Consider the following 17,932-nt stretch of genomic DNA (forward strand, 5'->3'; position numbering starts at 1 on the left):
GTAATCTAGAAATGTCAGATTTAAAATTTATTTCTTCAAAGTATCTTTAACGTACTGTTTTAGTTATCTATGTTCTCTAGGTACTGTGTGTTTGCACCCACATTTACCAAAGTTGAAATCCTAGGACTATAAGGGATTTTCCTCTATTTTCCACAAAGTATCAGGCATCAAATTAGGCTTTACAGATGTAGGACTCAAAAAGCTACTTTTAATAGTAACTAGCAATTATCTTTCTTTAGGAGTAAGTCAAGAAAAGGAGAATTTGAAAATTTCAAAACATCCCTCATTTGCTCAAAATTAGAGAAAATCTTCTCATTAGAGGACACATCTTGGAGATTTGACAGGTTTGTTTCCAGATCACTGCAGTAACATCAAGTTCTCTCATTCACATGGAAACGTTGTTTCTGCTAGACAATAGCCTGTAACATGCAAAGGCATTGTGTCTAATAAAACAACACACACATACACATTAAAGTATTTCATTCTTTAAAATTCTAATAACTTCTAGCATATTATACAAATATTACTTGAAAAACAGTATGACTTAATGGCACAGCCCATGCTCAGCGATGGAGGCCAACACAAAACCAACTCAAGGGTGTTTTGGGAAGACTTTTCCCAGAATGCACCATCTGGGCTTTTTAAAAACAAAAAAACCCTTACTGGTCTTTTGCTTATATATTATGGTTTCCATTTGTTTTTATGGGATTTCTCTGTGTTAATGTGTCTTGAGTCTGTTTCTTGTGCTTTTTCTTTGGCTCTTTTTTTTTCCTATTTGTTTTGTCACATTTGTTTGTTTTTATCATTAATATTTTTTAGGTGTCTGTTTTCTAATGAGAAAGGGTGTGAATTTGAGTGGGTAAGGAGGTAAGGAGGAGGGTCTTGGAGGGGCTAAGGGAGGCAATTAGACTATATTTTAGGAGAAGTATTTTAATAAGAATTTAAAAAGAAAAACTGTGACTATATCTGCTTAAGTGAGTTTGGAACAACCTTCAATTGGACAAGCAGTCCAACTTAAGTACCTTTACACTGCGATAAATCATGTATGGATGTACATCAGCTTGTCACCATGAGGCATGTCGTATTATCACACCAACAGAGTGGGGACATTTGAACGAGCTCAACAATTCACTGCATTTCCTGTCTGGTTCAGTTGTATTGCTATTATTAAGATGCTACTCCAAATGCAGTTTAGAAAACTGGTCCAAGCTATCACTCAGTACTTACCTCATAATTTACTGTTTCCCAGTAATTTCCAGCACCCTTTAAAATGCAAGTTCCAGAAAAGCAGAGATTTGGTTTGGGTTATTGGACAATTTTAAGAATGCACACAACAATGACACCAGGAGCACTAGGTATTCATTTCCTGAGAACCTTGTAGGAAAGAAAGAGGTCAGCTGAGGTAACAGGACATAACTGGGGAACAGTCTAGGGCCTGAAGGCAGCTCTGAGTGAAAAGGGGATCCAATCTAGGATATAGGATGTCTGTGACAAATTTTGAGAGTGCCACTTTGGCTGCTCTATTAGAGATGTTATGGCACGCAGGGATAGAAGGCAAGAGACATGAGGCAACAGCAATCTGAGAAGCCATGAGAGCATGGGTCAGGGCTCAAACTGTAAATGTCTTGAAGTGGCTGCATTTTGGGTTATTTAGGAAGAGCAAACACCATTTCTTGATAGATTGGGTGTCCACAGGCTGTGAGAATGACGAATCGATGGTGACATAGTTGTCTTGGCCTAAGTAGCTGAAAGAACGGTCACCAACTGATGAAAGGCTGTGGAAGAAGGGCAGATGAGGGGAGGATAATTCAGTGGTGGACATGGGTTAAGATATTTTCTAGGGTAGTGGTGGACCTCACGGTTAAAGTTTGGGTGGCGTCCCAGATGGACCACATAAAATGGAAAAGTCACTTACTGCATGTCAGTGGAACCTAAAGAAAGAATAGAAGCAATGCCTGTTGGTGGTTAAAGGGTGTTCCAAGGGAGAGGAGTGTACAGAAATGGACAGAATCTCATGCTCTTCTGAGGAAATCAAATGCCCTTAAGTGGGAAAAAAGCATCAGGTATTCCTTTGGTGAAAGATAGATAAAAACAAGCAAATTATAAACATAATTTAAAGATAGAATTTATTCTCTGATGGTTTAGTCATGCAAACTGTACATAAAAGAAAATAGTACAGTTTGTGTAACATTGCAAATATAAGGACTCAAATGCTAAGTACAGAAGTAGTGTGACATCCTGGAGTTCAAAATGGAATTTTTTTGTATTTATACAACTAATAATGATTTTTATTTGCTGAGTACAGACTGATTTACAACGAGAGCTCTGTCAACCGTGGTAAGGTCATTAACATGACTTCTCACATCTATGTACTTCTACTTTACAGTTGCAAGAATCTGTTACCAAAGAACCGAAGCTTGCACAAATCGCAAGATGAAAGAAAAATGTCGAGAGGGTGCAGAGGGTGAGACATGGAGGCTTTGACCAACTAAAACAAAAGCTTGCATGGAGAATCCATGTTTTGTGCCTTTGAGATCAACTCCTTAGCATAACTATGACAAAATTGTGATTAAAACTGATTAAGTATGAGATCAGGTGAAGTAATAGATACAAATAGGATCGGCAACCAAAATGCTCTCATTTTTAATAAGCCCAGTAACAAAATTCCTATTACCTTCATACTTAAAAGTCCTGAAATGTCATTTAGATGATTTGCATGTTTCCCAGTTTGGAACTTAGGCATGTGGGATGGGTGTCCCCTCTCAAGGGCATTCCATACAGGCTTTGGAAATGTCGGTCTCTTTAAGAGATGACACCAACACCATAGCAATAATGTAGTATGGATGCAGGACAGACTACACAACTTATTATAAACACATTACAGGTATTTACAGAATGGAATCCTGCTTGAACGCCAGAAGTTGCTACTGGGTAGGACTCATAACTATTTTACAAAGTTTTCTTACACACATCTACTACTTTTTTTTATTTTTATGTTTAACAATTTAGTCTATTTAAAATATTGTACTGTATTTTTAACATAACTGCAGAATAAAAATAGATAATGGCACATTAGAAAACTCAGTATTCCACAGATGACTGGATAATGAGCAAAGTGTAACTACAATCATCTCATCAGAACAAGCTACATCATGGAATGTTAGTTATCCAAGCCTGCACAGTAATGGCATCTGAAACTGCAGTCATCTATTGCCAGCATCACACTGAAGGCATCGTTAAACATTCAAGCAATATCGCTGGCATAAACTAGTGGAAGATGCTCACACACACACACACATACACACACACACACTCATTCTCTCACTCACATTCCCACATTATAATTACATTGTTCTAAAGATAGATACTGATTTTTTTCCACGAGAAACATTATCAAAATTGGCTACTAAAAGATGACAGTGCTTTCACAAGAATAAGTACAAGTTAGCTCGCAAGTACAAGTATGACAATGGGGGAAACAGTCTTAACATTTCTAAGTCATAATTTTAGGCTTTTCTGGCAACCACATCACACTTCATTATGCATAAGCTCCTCACTTTGTTACCTGAAATCTGCAAAACAAAACAAAAATCACACACAACAAAATCCCAGACAAAACAAATCCCAAATGACAAGAGCAAATTTAAAAAATTACTAGTCTGATAACCCTGTATCATACATTATATAATTTCATAGTTTTCAGCCTCAAGAACACAGGTTTAAAATACTGAATTTAAGACTTAAAAAATCAAGTCATTTTTGAAATGCTCAAGATTCCAAAATTTTTGTTTACTTAATCTTAAAAACATTGCAGGGCGATGAATAACCTTGATTAGTCTAAGAATGTGCTCAAAGCACTAAATGTCTTACCATATTTTCACTCACTTAAAAAAAAGTGTTTCTAATATTCTTCCTTTTGCATAATGTGCAAAATAAAAGGCAAAAAGACTAAAAGGAACTTTCTGTCTTTCTCTTCCCTAGTGCCTTACAACTTTGTTCATATTACAAAGACAATAGGGATTCTGCAGAACTTTGGTATAAATGATAACAAGACTACCATCACAGCTCAGGGTGAAGGGGTGGGCAAAGAAATGGAAGTGGGAAGAGTGATTCAGTAACACCCCCATTTATTAAAATACCACTAAATCAAAGTGAAATAAACCACAATGAATTATGATACAATTTACACATTGAGCACAGGAAAATTAATAAATCTTAACAATATGTATAAAAAAAAGCAAAATCAGTCTTCCAGAGACTAAAAACATATTCAGTCTGATCACCAACTGCCGCTATATCAACTCTAGAGACAAATTTAACTTCAAGTAAAAAAAAAATTACAACCACAGATTTCGCATAAATGCAAACTGGTCTTTCCTTGATTTCCCTTTGAAGTCACTAATCAGTATCTAAACCTGTTGCACTGCAGGTTTTAATCAACTTCCTGAGGGCTGTGCCTGGGAGGAAGGAGCCATGACAATCTGTGAAAGTGCAGGCTCGGTGCTCTGGTCCGCCATCTGGGTGAGGACTGAAGTGGCTCCGGCTTCTGTTTTTGATGTTGAACTGACTCCATTGGACGTACTGACAGAGCTGTGCTGGATCGCTTCTGTATGTGGGCTGCTTGGCACGGAAAGGTCTTCTGAGCTGTCATCTTTATCAGCAGCTGAGTGGTAAAAAGAAAAATACAAGTTGACCAAAAAGCATTACTGAGGTGAATCCACACACAAAGCTGAAAGGTGTTTTACAGTAGTGGTTACTCAGGACAAGCTGTACAAATGAAATAAACTGAATAGTGGCTCTAGTTAGAAAGTAGCCAACTGTGTCTGAGACAGGCCAAATGAAGTCACAACTACACACCATGGGATCATCAGGGTGTGCATACTTGCTAAATAGGGTCAAAGAAAATCAGGCAGAGCCAAGTACAAGCCTTTTTCCCAGTACTCAAGAGGCGGAAACAGGCAGATCTCTAAGTGCAAGGCCAATCTGGGCAATATAATGAGACCCTGCCAATAACCAAACACACAAATCCACAGAAAAGAGGCAGGAGGAGGTGGCAGTGCACATCCACAATCTCAGGACTACCCAGAGAAGAGACAGAAAGACTGCAAATCTGGTGACAACCTGGTATGTACAGTTCTAGGCCAGTGTAAGCTCAAGAACAAGACCTGGTCTTAATACAGCAAGAAAGTGAGGTAAGCCTTTGGAATATAGCTGCTTACAAAGAATTACTCAAGAATGCATTAGGCAGGGGTTGGGGATTTAGCTCAGTGGTAGAGCGCTTGCCTAGCAAGTGCAAGGCCCTGGGTTCAGTCCCCAGCTCCGAAAAAAAAAGAAAAAAGAAAAAATGCACTAGGCAACACATTTAACAAAGCTAGTCTATTTGCCTACCTGTCACTCTTGTTAAAATATAAAAAACCATTTATAACCATTTTGTCTTAAACAAAATGAATCTTATATACAAATTATATTTTTAATTATTCCCTCTGCATTTACCATAACTGTATTTTTTTCTGCCTGAATTTCCATCTACTGCAGTCATGATTATGACACCTGAATCTAATGATGCATTCACATGAGAATAAGTAATATTCAAAGACTAAATGTCACCAGCTGTTAGAGCTATTCAAATATATATTCATACGAAACTTCAGATATTGAAACTGAAGAGATCTTCAGTATTTATGGAAACAAATTTACAATATTTAGACCTGAACAAAAAAGATCTCTTATCTTTATTTTAGTAGATTAGAATTTTATTTGTTAAAAAAACTGATGCTCAACAGAGATAAATATTTTCTAAATCTTCAAGTTCTAGGCATCATGATAACATACACAATGTGGGCCCAGCGTTCAAATCCACTGAAGACATTGTCAATGATACTTTTTTCCTTCTTCACATGCAATTACTCTTTGGACATTTCTTTATTCTGACCCTCATGTGTTTGCATTTACCAAAGTGGTATATAATCCCTAAATGATATAGCTTAGTTTTCTTTGCTGCCACTCAAAATTAAATACCATTTACTAGATACTCTTATTTCTCTTCCTTCTTTTAGGTTTTGAAACAGGGTCTTACTGTGTAGCACAGGATGGTCTAAAACTCATGGCCAATCATCTTGCCTCAGCCTCCTAGGTGCTGGGATTACAGGTGTGTAATGACATGTTCAACTTGAATGTTTTCTATGTGACTTGTTTACCTGGCACTAAAAATAAGTTTTAGCTAAGTATTTAGAAAGTATGCAAGCTTTCTAGTAATGTTAGGATGCAGACCAGTCAGTCTATTTACTGACGGCCAGGTGCCTACTGATTACCCCATGATTTTTTTTTTTTTTTTTTACCTTTGACCCAATTGGTAAGATATAATTGCCCACTTAAACATACAAAGCCCGGTACCATCCACCTCTTGAGAACATTAGTAACAACCTGTAAATACACAGAGCAGAATCTTAACGTCACCTGCCATCTTGTCCTGCCAACTACTCCATGATTTCTTATGTAGAGGATGGACAGTGGGTATCTTGTGGAGGGAAAAAAATACTTGGCAATTATAATGAGTATAAATAAAAATCCTCATTTTAAGAATTTTTTGAAATATGGTAGTTCTTACAGAATTTATACATCAGCCTCACATCCATGTATTTTTGAAACCAGTTTTAAAATATATTAGTGAGGTGAAATTCTATCTTTTCCATAACGTGCTGTAAGTGTAAACATGTTTCCCTGAATCAAATCTGACCTCAAACTACAATTATAATAAAATTTCAATCAGAAATCTAAATTGGCCTTTCCCTGCTATGTCTGCAGCCATGAGTATATTCAGGCTACAGAAGACGCTTGCCTCTAGTGTCCTCCGCTGTGGTAAAAAAAAAAAAGTCTGGTTGGATCCCAATCAAACCAATGAAATCGCCAGCGCCAACTCCTGTCAGCAGATCAGGAAGCTGATCAAAGATGGGCTAATCATCTGGAAACCTGTGAATCTTCATTCCTAGGCTCGCTGCTGGGAAAACACCTTGACCAGACAGATGGGCAGGCATATGGGCATAAGGAAGAGGAAGGGTACTGCCAATGCTTGGATGCCTGAGAAGGTGACCTGGATGAGAAGGATGAGGATCCTGTACTAGCTTCTCAGGAGATACCGGGAATCTAAGACGACTGACTGCCATATGTATCACAGCCTGTACCTGAAGGTCAAAGGGAATGTATTAAAAAACAAGCAGATTCTCATGGAGCAGATCCACAAACTGAAGGCAGACAAGGACTACAAGAAGCTACGGGCTGACCAGGCTGAGGCTGGAAGGTCTAAGACCAAGGAAGGAGGAGTGCCTCCAGGCCAAGAAGGAAGAGATCTTCAAGACTCTGTCCAAGGAGGAAGAGACCAATAAATAAAGCTTCCCTCACGTCTGTACACAGTGGCCTGGCTGTGGCCTCACATGGATCAGTCATTAAAATAAAACAAGACTTTGTCCGTTGGGGGGAAAAATCTAAAATGAATACAATTAAAAACATATTTTTTTTCTTTTTTCTTTTTTTTTCGGAGCTGGGGACCGAACCCAGGGCCTAGCAAGCGCTCTACCACTGAACTAAATCCCCAACCCCCAGAAAAATATTTTAAGCAACAATGAGTATTGTAACATCCTTATGCCAATGTCATATTTGAAGAAAACACTGTCAATGACAGTTCAAATCAAGAGAATACTAAAAAGCTGTTATTTATTTTGCTACTATTCTTCAGGAAAACAACAAGCTAACCTTTGTCTGAATGTTAGGTTCTCGAAAAACATCAGACAAGAAGGCTGACTGGTAGTATAAGACAATATAAAAATACATAGGAGAGAATGACTCAAAATGAAACACTGCAAGAGTGCTTATCTAGACTAACAGAAGGCAGTACAAAGAACTATCAGTTATAAATTAGGTAATTACAATTGAAGCACATAAAATAACTTTGCAATGAGTTATATCTGCACATATGTCTAGTTCTTGTAGCTGAGGGGAGAAAATGACCAGAATAATCAAAACATTAGAGAACACATGCTGCACTCAAGAGAAGCACTTTGAGCTTAAAGCTCCGATGTTTGAGAATTCAACCCTTCTTCTTCTCTAATGTATGAGTACAAATAACAAGAAAAGACACCCTGTTTTCAAAAAACAGGAAGGAGAAAACCAAATGCAACTACCTTCCAAACAAAAAATTTCTATTTCTTGCATTTTCACAAGAGAAGGTTACTAAGAATTTGTAAATGTAGGTTTTAACCTATTCAACAATAGATACATTAACACTTCTGAATGCCTAAAATTATATAAAACAATAATTAATCACTGATTTACATATATTGCCTGCATAATAATTAAAATAGGATTATCCAATCAGTAATAAAAGATTTTAAAACTGAAGATTTTCAGTTAGATACAATGAGTTAATTTTCTTCTAATTTTACAAAATCATCATATATTTCCTTTTAAGGCATCAGAATCCAATACAGCTTTCTTGTTGAAGAAAATCATGTATGCATAATGTTGAACTCAGTAGCATCTACAGGAAAATAAGCTAAGTCAGCTGGGAACCATAGTGGCCTAATCCCTAAGCAATTACTGTTAATACAAGTCCTAAACATATTTCTATATTGCTCCAATTTACTCCACTGTGTTTCACTGTCCTGTCAAAATGACTAGATATCCAATAATAGAGACTTATATGCTCAAAACAGACAAAAATCAGTATTCTGAATATATATGGCAATTGAGAGTAGCTATGTCTATGTTTAAATTAAAAAATATTGCTCATTTTGATGAAACTGCTTACAATGGACTACAAGTAAAGTAGTCCATTAAGTTTTATTGTGAGTACCTGAGGAACTGTTTGCATCCTACACAAAATGTTTCCTTCTTTTGAATTACTGACATTGGCAAATTAAAATGAAGTGGATACATATGGTTGAAACAATCTTCACATTTACAAATATCCTGAAATATCACTAAATCATAAAAATGAAAGAAAGGCTGCGGGTTATGTATTATGAACATTGCCTAATGTATCCGCAGCTCTGTTACTTGTTAGGAACCTGTGTGAGGCGGACAAAATTGGCCATTTACTCAGGAGTAACAGCTGGTTCCAAAACTGTGCATCCTGTCAAGAAGGACATCAGAGAAATGAAAAAGCACAATTAACCTCTACAAAGCTGGAAACAGAAGAATCTCAATTTAGGAGAGGAAAGCATTTAGAAGGGAATTTATAAGCAAATCATTTCAATATAGTTCTGTTTTAGCATTTTAATGACTGTGACAGTACCACATAAAAACTCGTAATCACACAAATACTGTCCAATGCTGACACTATCTAAAAAGGAGTAAGATGGGGTTGGGGATTTGGCACAGTGGTAGAGCTTGCCTAGGAAGCGCAAGGTCCTGGGTTCGGGCCCCAGCCCGGAAAAAAAAAAAAAAAAAAAAAAAAAAAAAGGAGTAAGATATGAAACTAGAAATAGATAGTATATGGTTGGATGAAGATAGTTGATTTAAAAAATTCTCATTAGTACTAAATGGGGGCGGGAAAAGAAAAACTGTTTGGCTCTGTTAATCCAAGACAAAGTGTTATCCTGTGAAGGTAAATAATCACTGACAGCAAACAGTGTACTTAAAAATGTTTAGCTAACCAACTTGTGATCCATACTAATGCCTAGGGGAAAAATCTAGAAGTAGGAAAACTTTTCTTCCTATTGCAGACTATAATAACCTTGCAGAAATTCTGATACTTAATCTTAAGTACTAGAACTGCAGCTTGCACTGTTTTTCTGGTCGCTCTGCTCCTCACTCTGGCCGTCTGTCACTGATGTAGCCTACAGCTGTAGGTAATGGAACATTACTCACTATGATAGCCAGACTTCTTCTGCATGGCGGTTACAGGGCAATCTTTATGAGCCAGAAGAAGCTGTTTCAGCTGTGCCACTTCATTTCTCAGCAGGGTGACTTCGCTCTGGAGAAGAAACAACTCATATGCCTTACCAGCATTAGATAGAAACATATTTAAAGAAAGCAAGGTGTAAGGTATGAGAACTGGATCTCTTTGGCAGAATAATAAGGGACATATGCTGTTTAAATAAATTTAATCAGTATACAATGGTTTATGTTTTAGCATTTATATAAGTTTTTAAAAAACTAAAATCACACGAACGCCATAAGTGGGTAGCCTGGCTATTTGCCATGGGAAGCATATGCACTATGTTACTCACTGAAGGGCTTCACTGTACATGTGTTATATGTTCTTTTGATTATTTGAAAACTTAAAAACATCAGCAATCAGAATGAATTTTCATTGATTCCATTCACCTTTTAAAAATGAAAAAATTCATCCTGGAAATGTAATTATGCAAGTTTATACTTTAGAAAAAAGAAATTACACTTATTCAGGAATTATGGATCTTTATACGTACTGTTGAGCACTATGCCAGGCACCAGAACCAATGAAAGAGCATGCATTGTTAAATGCATTTGTTGCCTGTGATATATGCATCTAAATTTAAATGTTATTCCAGTGGTGCCCTGTTTTATTCCTTACAACAGAATGACTATTTTAGCCTTTGTTTAGGATGCATTAATTTACAAAGTTCCACACCAAAATTTCAAATTGAATAAATCTACCTAATTAGAAATTAGTGATCACCAACACTCATGAGTTAATAAATAATATGGACTTAATAAATTACTAACATTAAAAAATTTACTATATTTCTTCTCCTTTAGATTTACATTAACTATAACTAATCTAGGTTTCATCCATCAACCCCATATTAATAAATGAGAATATTTAATAAACTGGTATACATAAAATTGCAAGCACATAGGCCACTAACATCTCACTTTCTGAGACAGGGTTATCAGTGTGTCCCAGGGTTGCCTCTAAACTGTAGCAATCCTCCTGCCCTAGGCCCAAGTGCTGGGATTATTTCAGTGTGCATCACCAAACCTAACCTCTATCTCTTAAACCAGAATGCCGAATGTGAAATATTTCTAGCAGATTAGTCTTTAGGCTCTCCTAAAAACAAAAACATGAGCAAACGTCAAGCAATCTAGAAATCGAGTGTGTGCAAATAGTTTTCTACAGCCCAACAATACTAACTACACTGTACTAAAGCACAGAACTATGATAGCATATCCCTAAACAGTAAAAGGTTAAAGTATCCTTAGACTACTGTACTTCTGAATAGACGGTAAGGGCTGGAGAGATGGGTTGGTAGTTAAGAGCACTGGCTGTTCTTTCAGAGGACAAGGGCTCTATTCTCAGCAACCCCATAGCAGCTCACAACTGTCTATAACCCCAAGTCCAGAGTGATCTAACACTCTCACATAGTATATTCAATTCAGGCACAACAACAAACCACATTTAAAAAAAAAATGTGGTTGTAGATTCCTTTCCAACAACCATGACTTCACTAGCTCCAAGCTAGGTTTCCAGCACCTCTTGGTCTGAGTGGGTATTAAGTCTTAAGTCCAATGAGAGAGCTGTTGGTTACTATCAAAGTATGCATGCCACTACTGCATCATCAGGGTTATTGTGTCATGCTATGCTTCATAGGTATCACAGCTGGATAAGATTGTTGGTTACCTCCCTCCTTTGAAAAGATGCATGGCAACTTCTGATAGGAAAGCAAGTCTTCCTGGAAGGGACATTTAGTCAGTCCAAGCTGAGGGATCTCTGGGGCCTACTTCTTCTTCTTCTTTTTTTTTTTTTTGTTTTTTTTCTTCTATCTATCTATCTATCTATCTATCTATCTATCTATCTATCTATCTATCTATCTATCTATCTTTATATGTACTCTGTAGCTGTCTTCAGACACACCAGAAGAGGGCATCAGATCCCATTACAGATGGTTGTGAGCCACTATATGGTTGCTGGGAATTGAACTCAGGACCTCTGTAAGAGTAGTCAGTGTTCTTAACCACTCAGCCATCTCTCTAGCCCCTAAGCCCTACTTCCAGAGTGCATGGTAACTTAGCAATACAAACTTACCTTCTACCTCTGGGGGTTATCAAGGGCAACAGTAATAGACTATGTTTTGTGAGTCTCTTGGACAACAACTAAAAAGAGTATCACATGTCTGGTATTGGAGGCTTTGTAAGGTGGTCTTTGGCTCTTGGAAGAAATCTTCATCTGCCCAGATGAGAAAGGGTCATTAAAGTGTATGTATATTCATACATGGATTATTATAATTTTTCAAATTATACTTTGAAAATAGTAGTATGACTCCTTGTGGCTTTTTTCATTCAGATGAAAAAAGCTTTATGTATATTCATACATGGAATATTATAGTTTTTAAGTTGTATTTTGAATCATAATAGTATGATTCCTTGTGGCTTTTTCAGACATCCATGTTATTTTACCCACTTCTCTCTTTTTTATTTGTTTTTGTTTGTTTTTTTGGTTTTTTTTTTCGGAGCTGAGGACCGAACCCAGGGCCTTGTGCTTGCCAGGCAAGCGCTCTACCACTGAGCTAAATCCCCAACCCCACCCCACTTCTCTCTTTTTTGTATTGACCTTTCCACTTCCCCTATCAGACCACTTGTCTCCACCCCTTCTTCTGTATCAACCTCTCTGCCTCTCCTTGAGGAGCCCCTCCCTTTTCTATTTCCCTGATCAGACAGATCACCTGTACCCTACTAATCCCTTCTCTCATTCATAAAGTCTCAGCAACATCATTTTATCCAAATGTGAGCTGAACAAGAATGATACCAATGAACATGCCAAACTGGACACTGGAGAGACCACAGTGCTGCAACCGCACACTGAGAACTACAAGTAGCTGAGGTAAACTGGGAATGGGACAGGTGGTGCCCCCCCAGGGAAGAATATACCAGTTGGTTGTCTAGTATCAAAAAAGTCAGTCTCAAAGCATGCACACAGCATTATACAGACTCAACAGGTTATATTTAGTGTGTGTGTGTATGAAGTAATAATTTGTTGAAACAAAAAAAAAAGGTCATGAATTTGAAGGAGAGTGGAAGGAGTATATTCTGAGTTTGGAGGGAGTAAAGGGGGAGAGAAACGTATGTAAATTATAATTTCAAAAAACTTTTAAAAAGTTTTAAGAACAATAAAAAGATATACTTAATTCATTTAGCATGAGTATCTGATAATGTAAATAATAGTGATTGATATTTTAATTAGGTTTGGCAAAGAATAGTTTTCATGGTCTACACGTACATCAGTGTATGTATAATCTGTTTCATTTTACTGAAAAGAGAAATGAAATCTACTCTAAGAAACTATTTTTTAGTAAATTCATTTGTCAGGATAATGATATTTCTTACTAAATTCTAGTATATATTTGGAGTTTATGCTGTTTAGTAAGTCATGATTAATCTTTTTTCAAATTACACGTTAGATGGCTAAAAATAAGTTTTTTAAGAGGCAATCAGTTTGTCTTAAAATAACCAAATCAATATACAAAATGCAACAAAGGCTTTTAAGGATGTCTGTCTGTCTCACATAGGAAAATTTTATTGTTATAAAATTTAGTTTGGGTAAGTTAACACTTACCCAACAGGACACAATTTAAACAATTTTATTTGTGGCACCTTTAACATAGATTTAAGAAGCAAGTTGTCCCTCTTACTCTAAGTTGTATTTATATAGGAAGAGTCACTTAAAACAGGGAATGGATAATTCAAAAGATTGATCTACTCATATGTTCACAACACCAGCTACTTGGAAAGCTGAGACCAGAAGATCTTGAGTTTAAGCAAGTTTGGGCAATTTAGCTCCCTATGCTAAAACTCCAAAATAATAAAGGAGGCAATGTAGTAGAATATTGCAGCCCTAACTTCTAGTCCTGGTGTTAAACAAACAAAAACTTGACCTATAATAAACAACTATAACTTATTAACATTAATTTCTAGTTAATTGTTAGTTCAAAAGATACTACTGAAGAATATTCACAATATCAAAAGCAAAATGACAAAAACAAAGAAAGAATGAACGTGATAAAGGAAAGAAAGAAGGAAGGAAGGAGAGAAACACATTTGGTACTGATACTTTTATTGCAAATTTTACTGTAGTGGCTGATTTCATGTGTTGACTTGACACAAGCTGAAGTTATCACAGAGAAAGGAGCCTCAGTTGAGGAAATGCCTCCATGAGACCCAGCTGTAAGGCATTTTCTCAACTAGTGACCAAGGGGGGCGGGCCCAGCCCATTGTGGGTGGTGCCATTCCTAGGCTGTAGTCTTGGGTTCTATAAGAGAGCAAGCTGAGCAAGCAAGAGGAAGCAAGTCAGTAAGTAACATCCCTCCATGGCCTCTGCATCAGTTCCTGCTTCCTGACCTGCTTGAGTTCCAGTCCTGACTTCCTTTGGTGATGAACAGCAAAGTGGAAGTGTAAGCTGGATAAACCCTTTCCTCCCCAGCTTGCTTCTCAGTCATGATGTTTTGTGTAGGAATAGAAACCCTAAGACACTTACCAAACAGCTAAATGGAGAGCCTTAAAATCTTTATAACACACGAGGTCCTAAGAAATGTATTTGAGGCACATCAGCAGGGCAGTATAAAATAATTTGTTATGGCACTGGCCGAATAGTACCTGTCCTGTGGATAATTAGAAGCCTTCAGTTTCCAAAGCTTGTCAATCTGGCACCTTTCATATGCACTAGTCACTTAAGATAAAATAAAAAAAAAGAAAAGAACAATAGAACTGTAATTCAAAGAAAGAATGTAAAAACTGCCACTGAACAACTTTGTGGTTAATAAACCTAAAATAACAACTTTATAAAGTTCAAGCAAGGTAATTACAGTATTTGTGTACCACATAAATAAACAGTTACAGATAAAATTTCTTCATTGTGCCTGGGCTGAAAGCTTAGTAATACTTCATGTCAGAATTCACAAAGTTTAGGAAACCATGGCTTACCACTGAGTCCACATATGTGCCACATATATCATGTCCTAAAGTATTTGCAGGATCACATAGAGAGAAATGTAAAAACTATGTTCCTAGCCAGACAGTAGTGGTGCACACCTTTAAACCCAGCATTCAGGAGGCAGAGGCAGGAGGCTCTCTGAGTTGGAGGCCAGCCAGGTCTACAGAGGGAGTTCCAGGACAGCAGGGCTAAATATCGAAACCTTGACTTAAAAAGCCACACATACCAAACCAAACCAAAACAAACAACTAAACCAAAAAAACAAAACAAAAAAAACTGTGTTCCTAACTAATCAATAGAAGTAAACTGCATTTACGCCCATACCTGCAGCTGGCCATTTAGTGAGCTCAAGTCTTCTGCTTTCTTCTCTAAGGACTGAACCCATACTTTCCTTTTTTGACGGCATCTTGAAGCTGCTGCTCTATTTCGTTCTAGAAACTTCCTCCTTTTCTCATCAGGATCTTCATTAGCTGCTCTTCTTCGACGGCCACTTGTATTTTGGGTCTGTGGAGTTGTGTGAGCTGGAGAAGCCTGTGACAATATGGAGAGCTTACCTGTGAGTGTGCAGTAAGTAAATTAACAGGGGCAAGACACAGTATAAAAGGGGGCGTTGCTAACTTTATGTTGTATGCCTTGATGACATCAGCACTGTGGAACAAAATTCACCCTATGGCTGAATCCCTTTTCAATAACTATGTGATAGTGAAATGCTCAATGCAATATATAGTCAATATCTTCCTTAAAATGTATTTTTTAGTGTCTTGCTAAAGAAATTCTACTATACTCATAGATCCATGCCTTTTTCAGCCATTATCAGACAAAATTCCTACAGCAGCATATGGGAAAAACTACAGAAACCCACAGCTAGACAATAAGAGAAAAAAAAAGTATGTGTATTTTGATAACTATTTTTACAAATGCTATTTTTAACTGATTTTATATCATTAATTCTTTGAAAACCAGTCACTATAAATTTATAACTTTTTTCAATTCTATTTTGAAGTAAAAAAAATATTAAATATGCCAGTTGCATTAAAATAGTTATTTCTACAATATTTATTTTCCAGGTGTGGAGAGCCCCATAGGGGCCTTGGCTTTTCATTAATGGACCAGTTTATTCAGCCCAGGATATAAATCTTTAGTCATTAATCAGACTGCATAATAGAACTGTCCAATGTTAGGTGCCCTCTTAGTCTTACAAATCCCAAACCATGCCACAGACTGTAACAGTGTGGGAGACAAAACAAAATAAAATCAAATAAACCTCTTGGATATGATGCTGAGGAATGAGAACTTCTGACTACTAGCATGTGATCCAAAGGATAAATTTGAAAAATTATTCTTTATCAACACAAAACAAATATCAAATTAAGATGGCTATATTTATACTCTATTCATAAGCTTATAGACTATAATTATATACAGAAGTCACTAAGCTGTACTGTATTTTCTTTTTAAGGATGACCAGAATGGTGAACGGTGAAAGCAACACACGTACCGGAGTCTCTGTAGTGGACGTGGCTGGCTGCTGCAAGGACTGTGGACGAGACTCTTCTGACTGGGCCCTAACCAATCCACTGCCGTGGCCTTTTACAGTATCACCATTGGTAACTGGAGGATGTTGCTGGGTCAAAGCAGCTTTTAATCTCTGAAATGCAAACACCATTTTAAAAAATGGTTCCTATGTTATATGCAAATCTAACTCTCGACATACTCTTTGTTTAACCCAAAGACAGTGTTTGACAAGGAACACACGAATACACTGGCTTTTATATCGCATTCATTTCCTTACTCCCTGGACTACAATAAACATCAAGATGACAACCCGGGATTTTGCAAAGCTTCTCTGACATGCAATCTGGTACAACTGTAGGACTTTATACTTTGTTGTATTTAATTGTAAGAAAACCTAAAAAATGAAAATACAGTATCTGACCATAGCCAGCCTTGTTAAACTAAAAAATGTAATGTTAACTATTAGGTATGTTTTGACCTACCCTAAGCCCACACCTCTTATCAGGCTTTGCCCAGATTCTAAGATCCAGACTTGGGTCTTATTTGATATCTGCTTTCAGGTTTTTAATGTTTACCTGGATGATAACTCATGTCCCAGTTTGAAACGTATTCTATTTATGTGCATGTGTGTATACACGCACTCAGAGAACAACTTTTAGGAGCAGGTTCCCTCCTTCCACCACGGATTCCAGAGCTGAAAGCACTTTTACCAGATGAGCCATCATAGCAATCTGATGTTGCCTTTTTAGGCCACTATTATTAGAATCTGTCATACTGAAGAACTTTTAATATTTAAGTCTATGGTCCTCCCCTTTTCCTCTACCCTTTAGGACTTACTTGTGTGTGTGTGTGTGTGTGTGTGTGTGTGTGTGTGTGTGTGTGTGAGTGTGTCAGTGTCTGTATGTATATGTACATGTTGCATGCCTAGTACTCATGAAGGACGGAAGAGGGCATTGGATCTCCTGGAATGGAGTTATGGGAGGCTGGTTGTGAGCTACCATGTGGTTGATGGAAACCAATCCAGGTCCTCTACAAGAGCCATCTCCCTAAGCCTGGAAGATCTATCTGTTCTACTTATATTCTGCCAGCAACTGCATTAGACCTCAGGAACTTTGACAGTACGACAAGTCCAGTGTTAGCATGATGCTTTAGATATTACTGATACATTCTTGAACTGGGCTTGGTAGTACACGCCTTTCCTATCACTAGGGAGAGGGAGAGACAGTTAAATTCTTGAGCTCAAGGCCAGCCTATTCTATTCTTTACAGGGAACTCCGAGTCAGCCAGAGCTACATAAGTGAGACCCTTTCTCTCTCCCCAACCCCTCCACCAATGAATGAATGAATGAATCAAAGAAACTTGAATGAAGTTTATTCTATAATTAGTTGCATGCCATCACTTTATCTACTAATCAGATAATAAGCTCTTTAAAGCTTATTGTGTATTTCTCTGTATCCTTTTTTTTTTTAAAGCAACTAGTTCACTGATTAATAGAAACATGATTAATGATGG

At 37.2% G+C, this 17,932-nt stretch overlaps 1 protein-coding gene and 1 pseudogene across 2 annotated transcripts in view; one reads left to right on the forward strand and one right to left on the reverse strand.

The window, feature by feature from the left end:
- Nucleotides 1-2,109: 2,109 nt before the first annotated feature.
- The window catches only part of Atf2 (activating transcription factor 2), a 76,337-nt gene continuing 60,514 nt past the window's right edge, over nt 2,110-17,932 (reverse strand). For both annotated transcript variants that reach the window (XM_032903503.1, XM_032903502.1), the window contains 4 exons: nt 16,404-16,553; nt 15,230-15,436; nt 9,865-9,970; nt 2,110-4,663 (listed from right to left, as the gene is read on the reverse strand). In XM_032903503.1, coding sequence (XP_032759394.1) covers nt 4,437-4,663; nt 9,865-9,970; nt 15,230-15,436; nt 16,404-16,553 — 690 coding nt within the window. In that variant the 3' untranslated portion in view covers nt 2,110-4,436. The remainder of the gene's footprint in view (nt 4,664-9,864; nt 9,971-15,229; nt 15,437-16,403; nt 16,554-17,932) is intronic.
- Nucleotides 6,807-7,386, forward strand: LOC116901525 (annotated as a pseudogene).

This window comes from Rattus rattus, chromosome 5, assembly GCF_011064425.1.
Source record: "Rattus rattus isolate New Zealand chromosome 5, Rrattus_CSIRO_v1, whole genome shotgun sequence".
Lineage (NCBI taxonomy): Eukaryota > Metazoa > Chordata > Mammalia > Rodentia > Muridae > Rattus > Rattus rattus.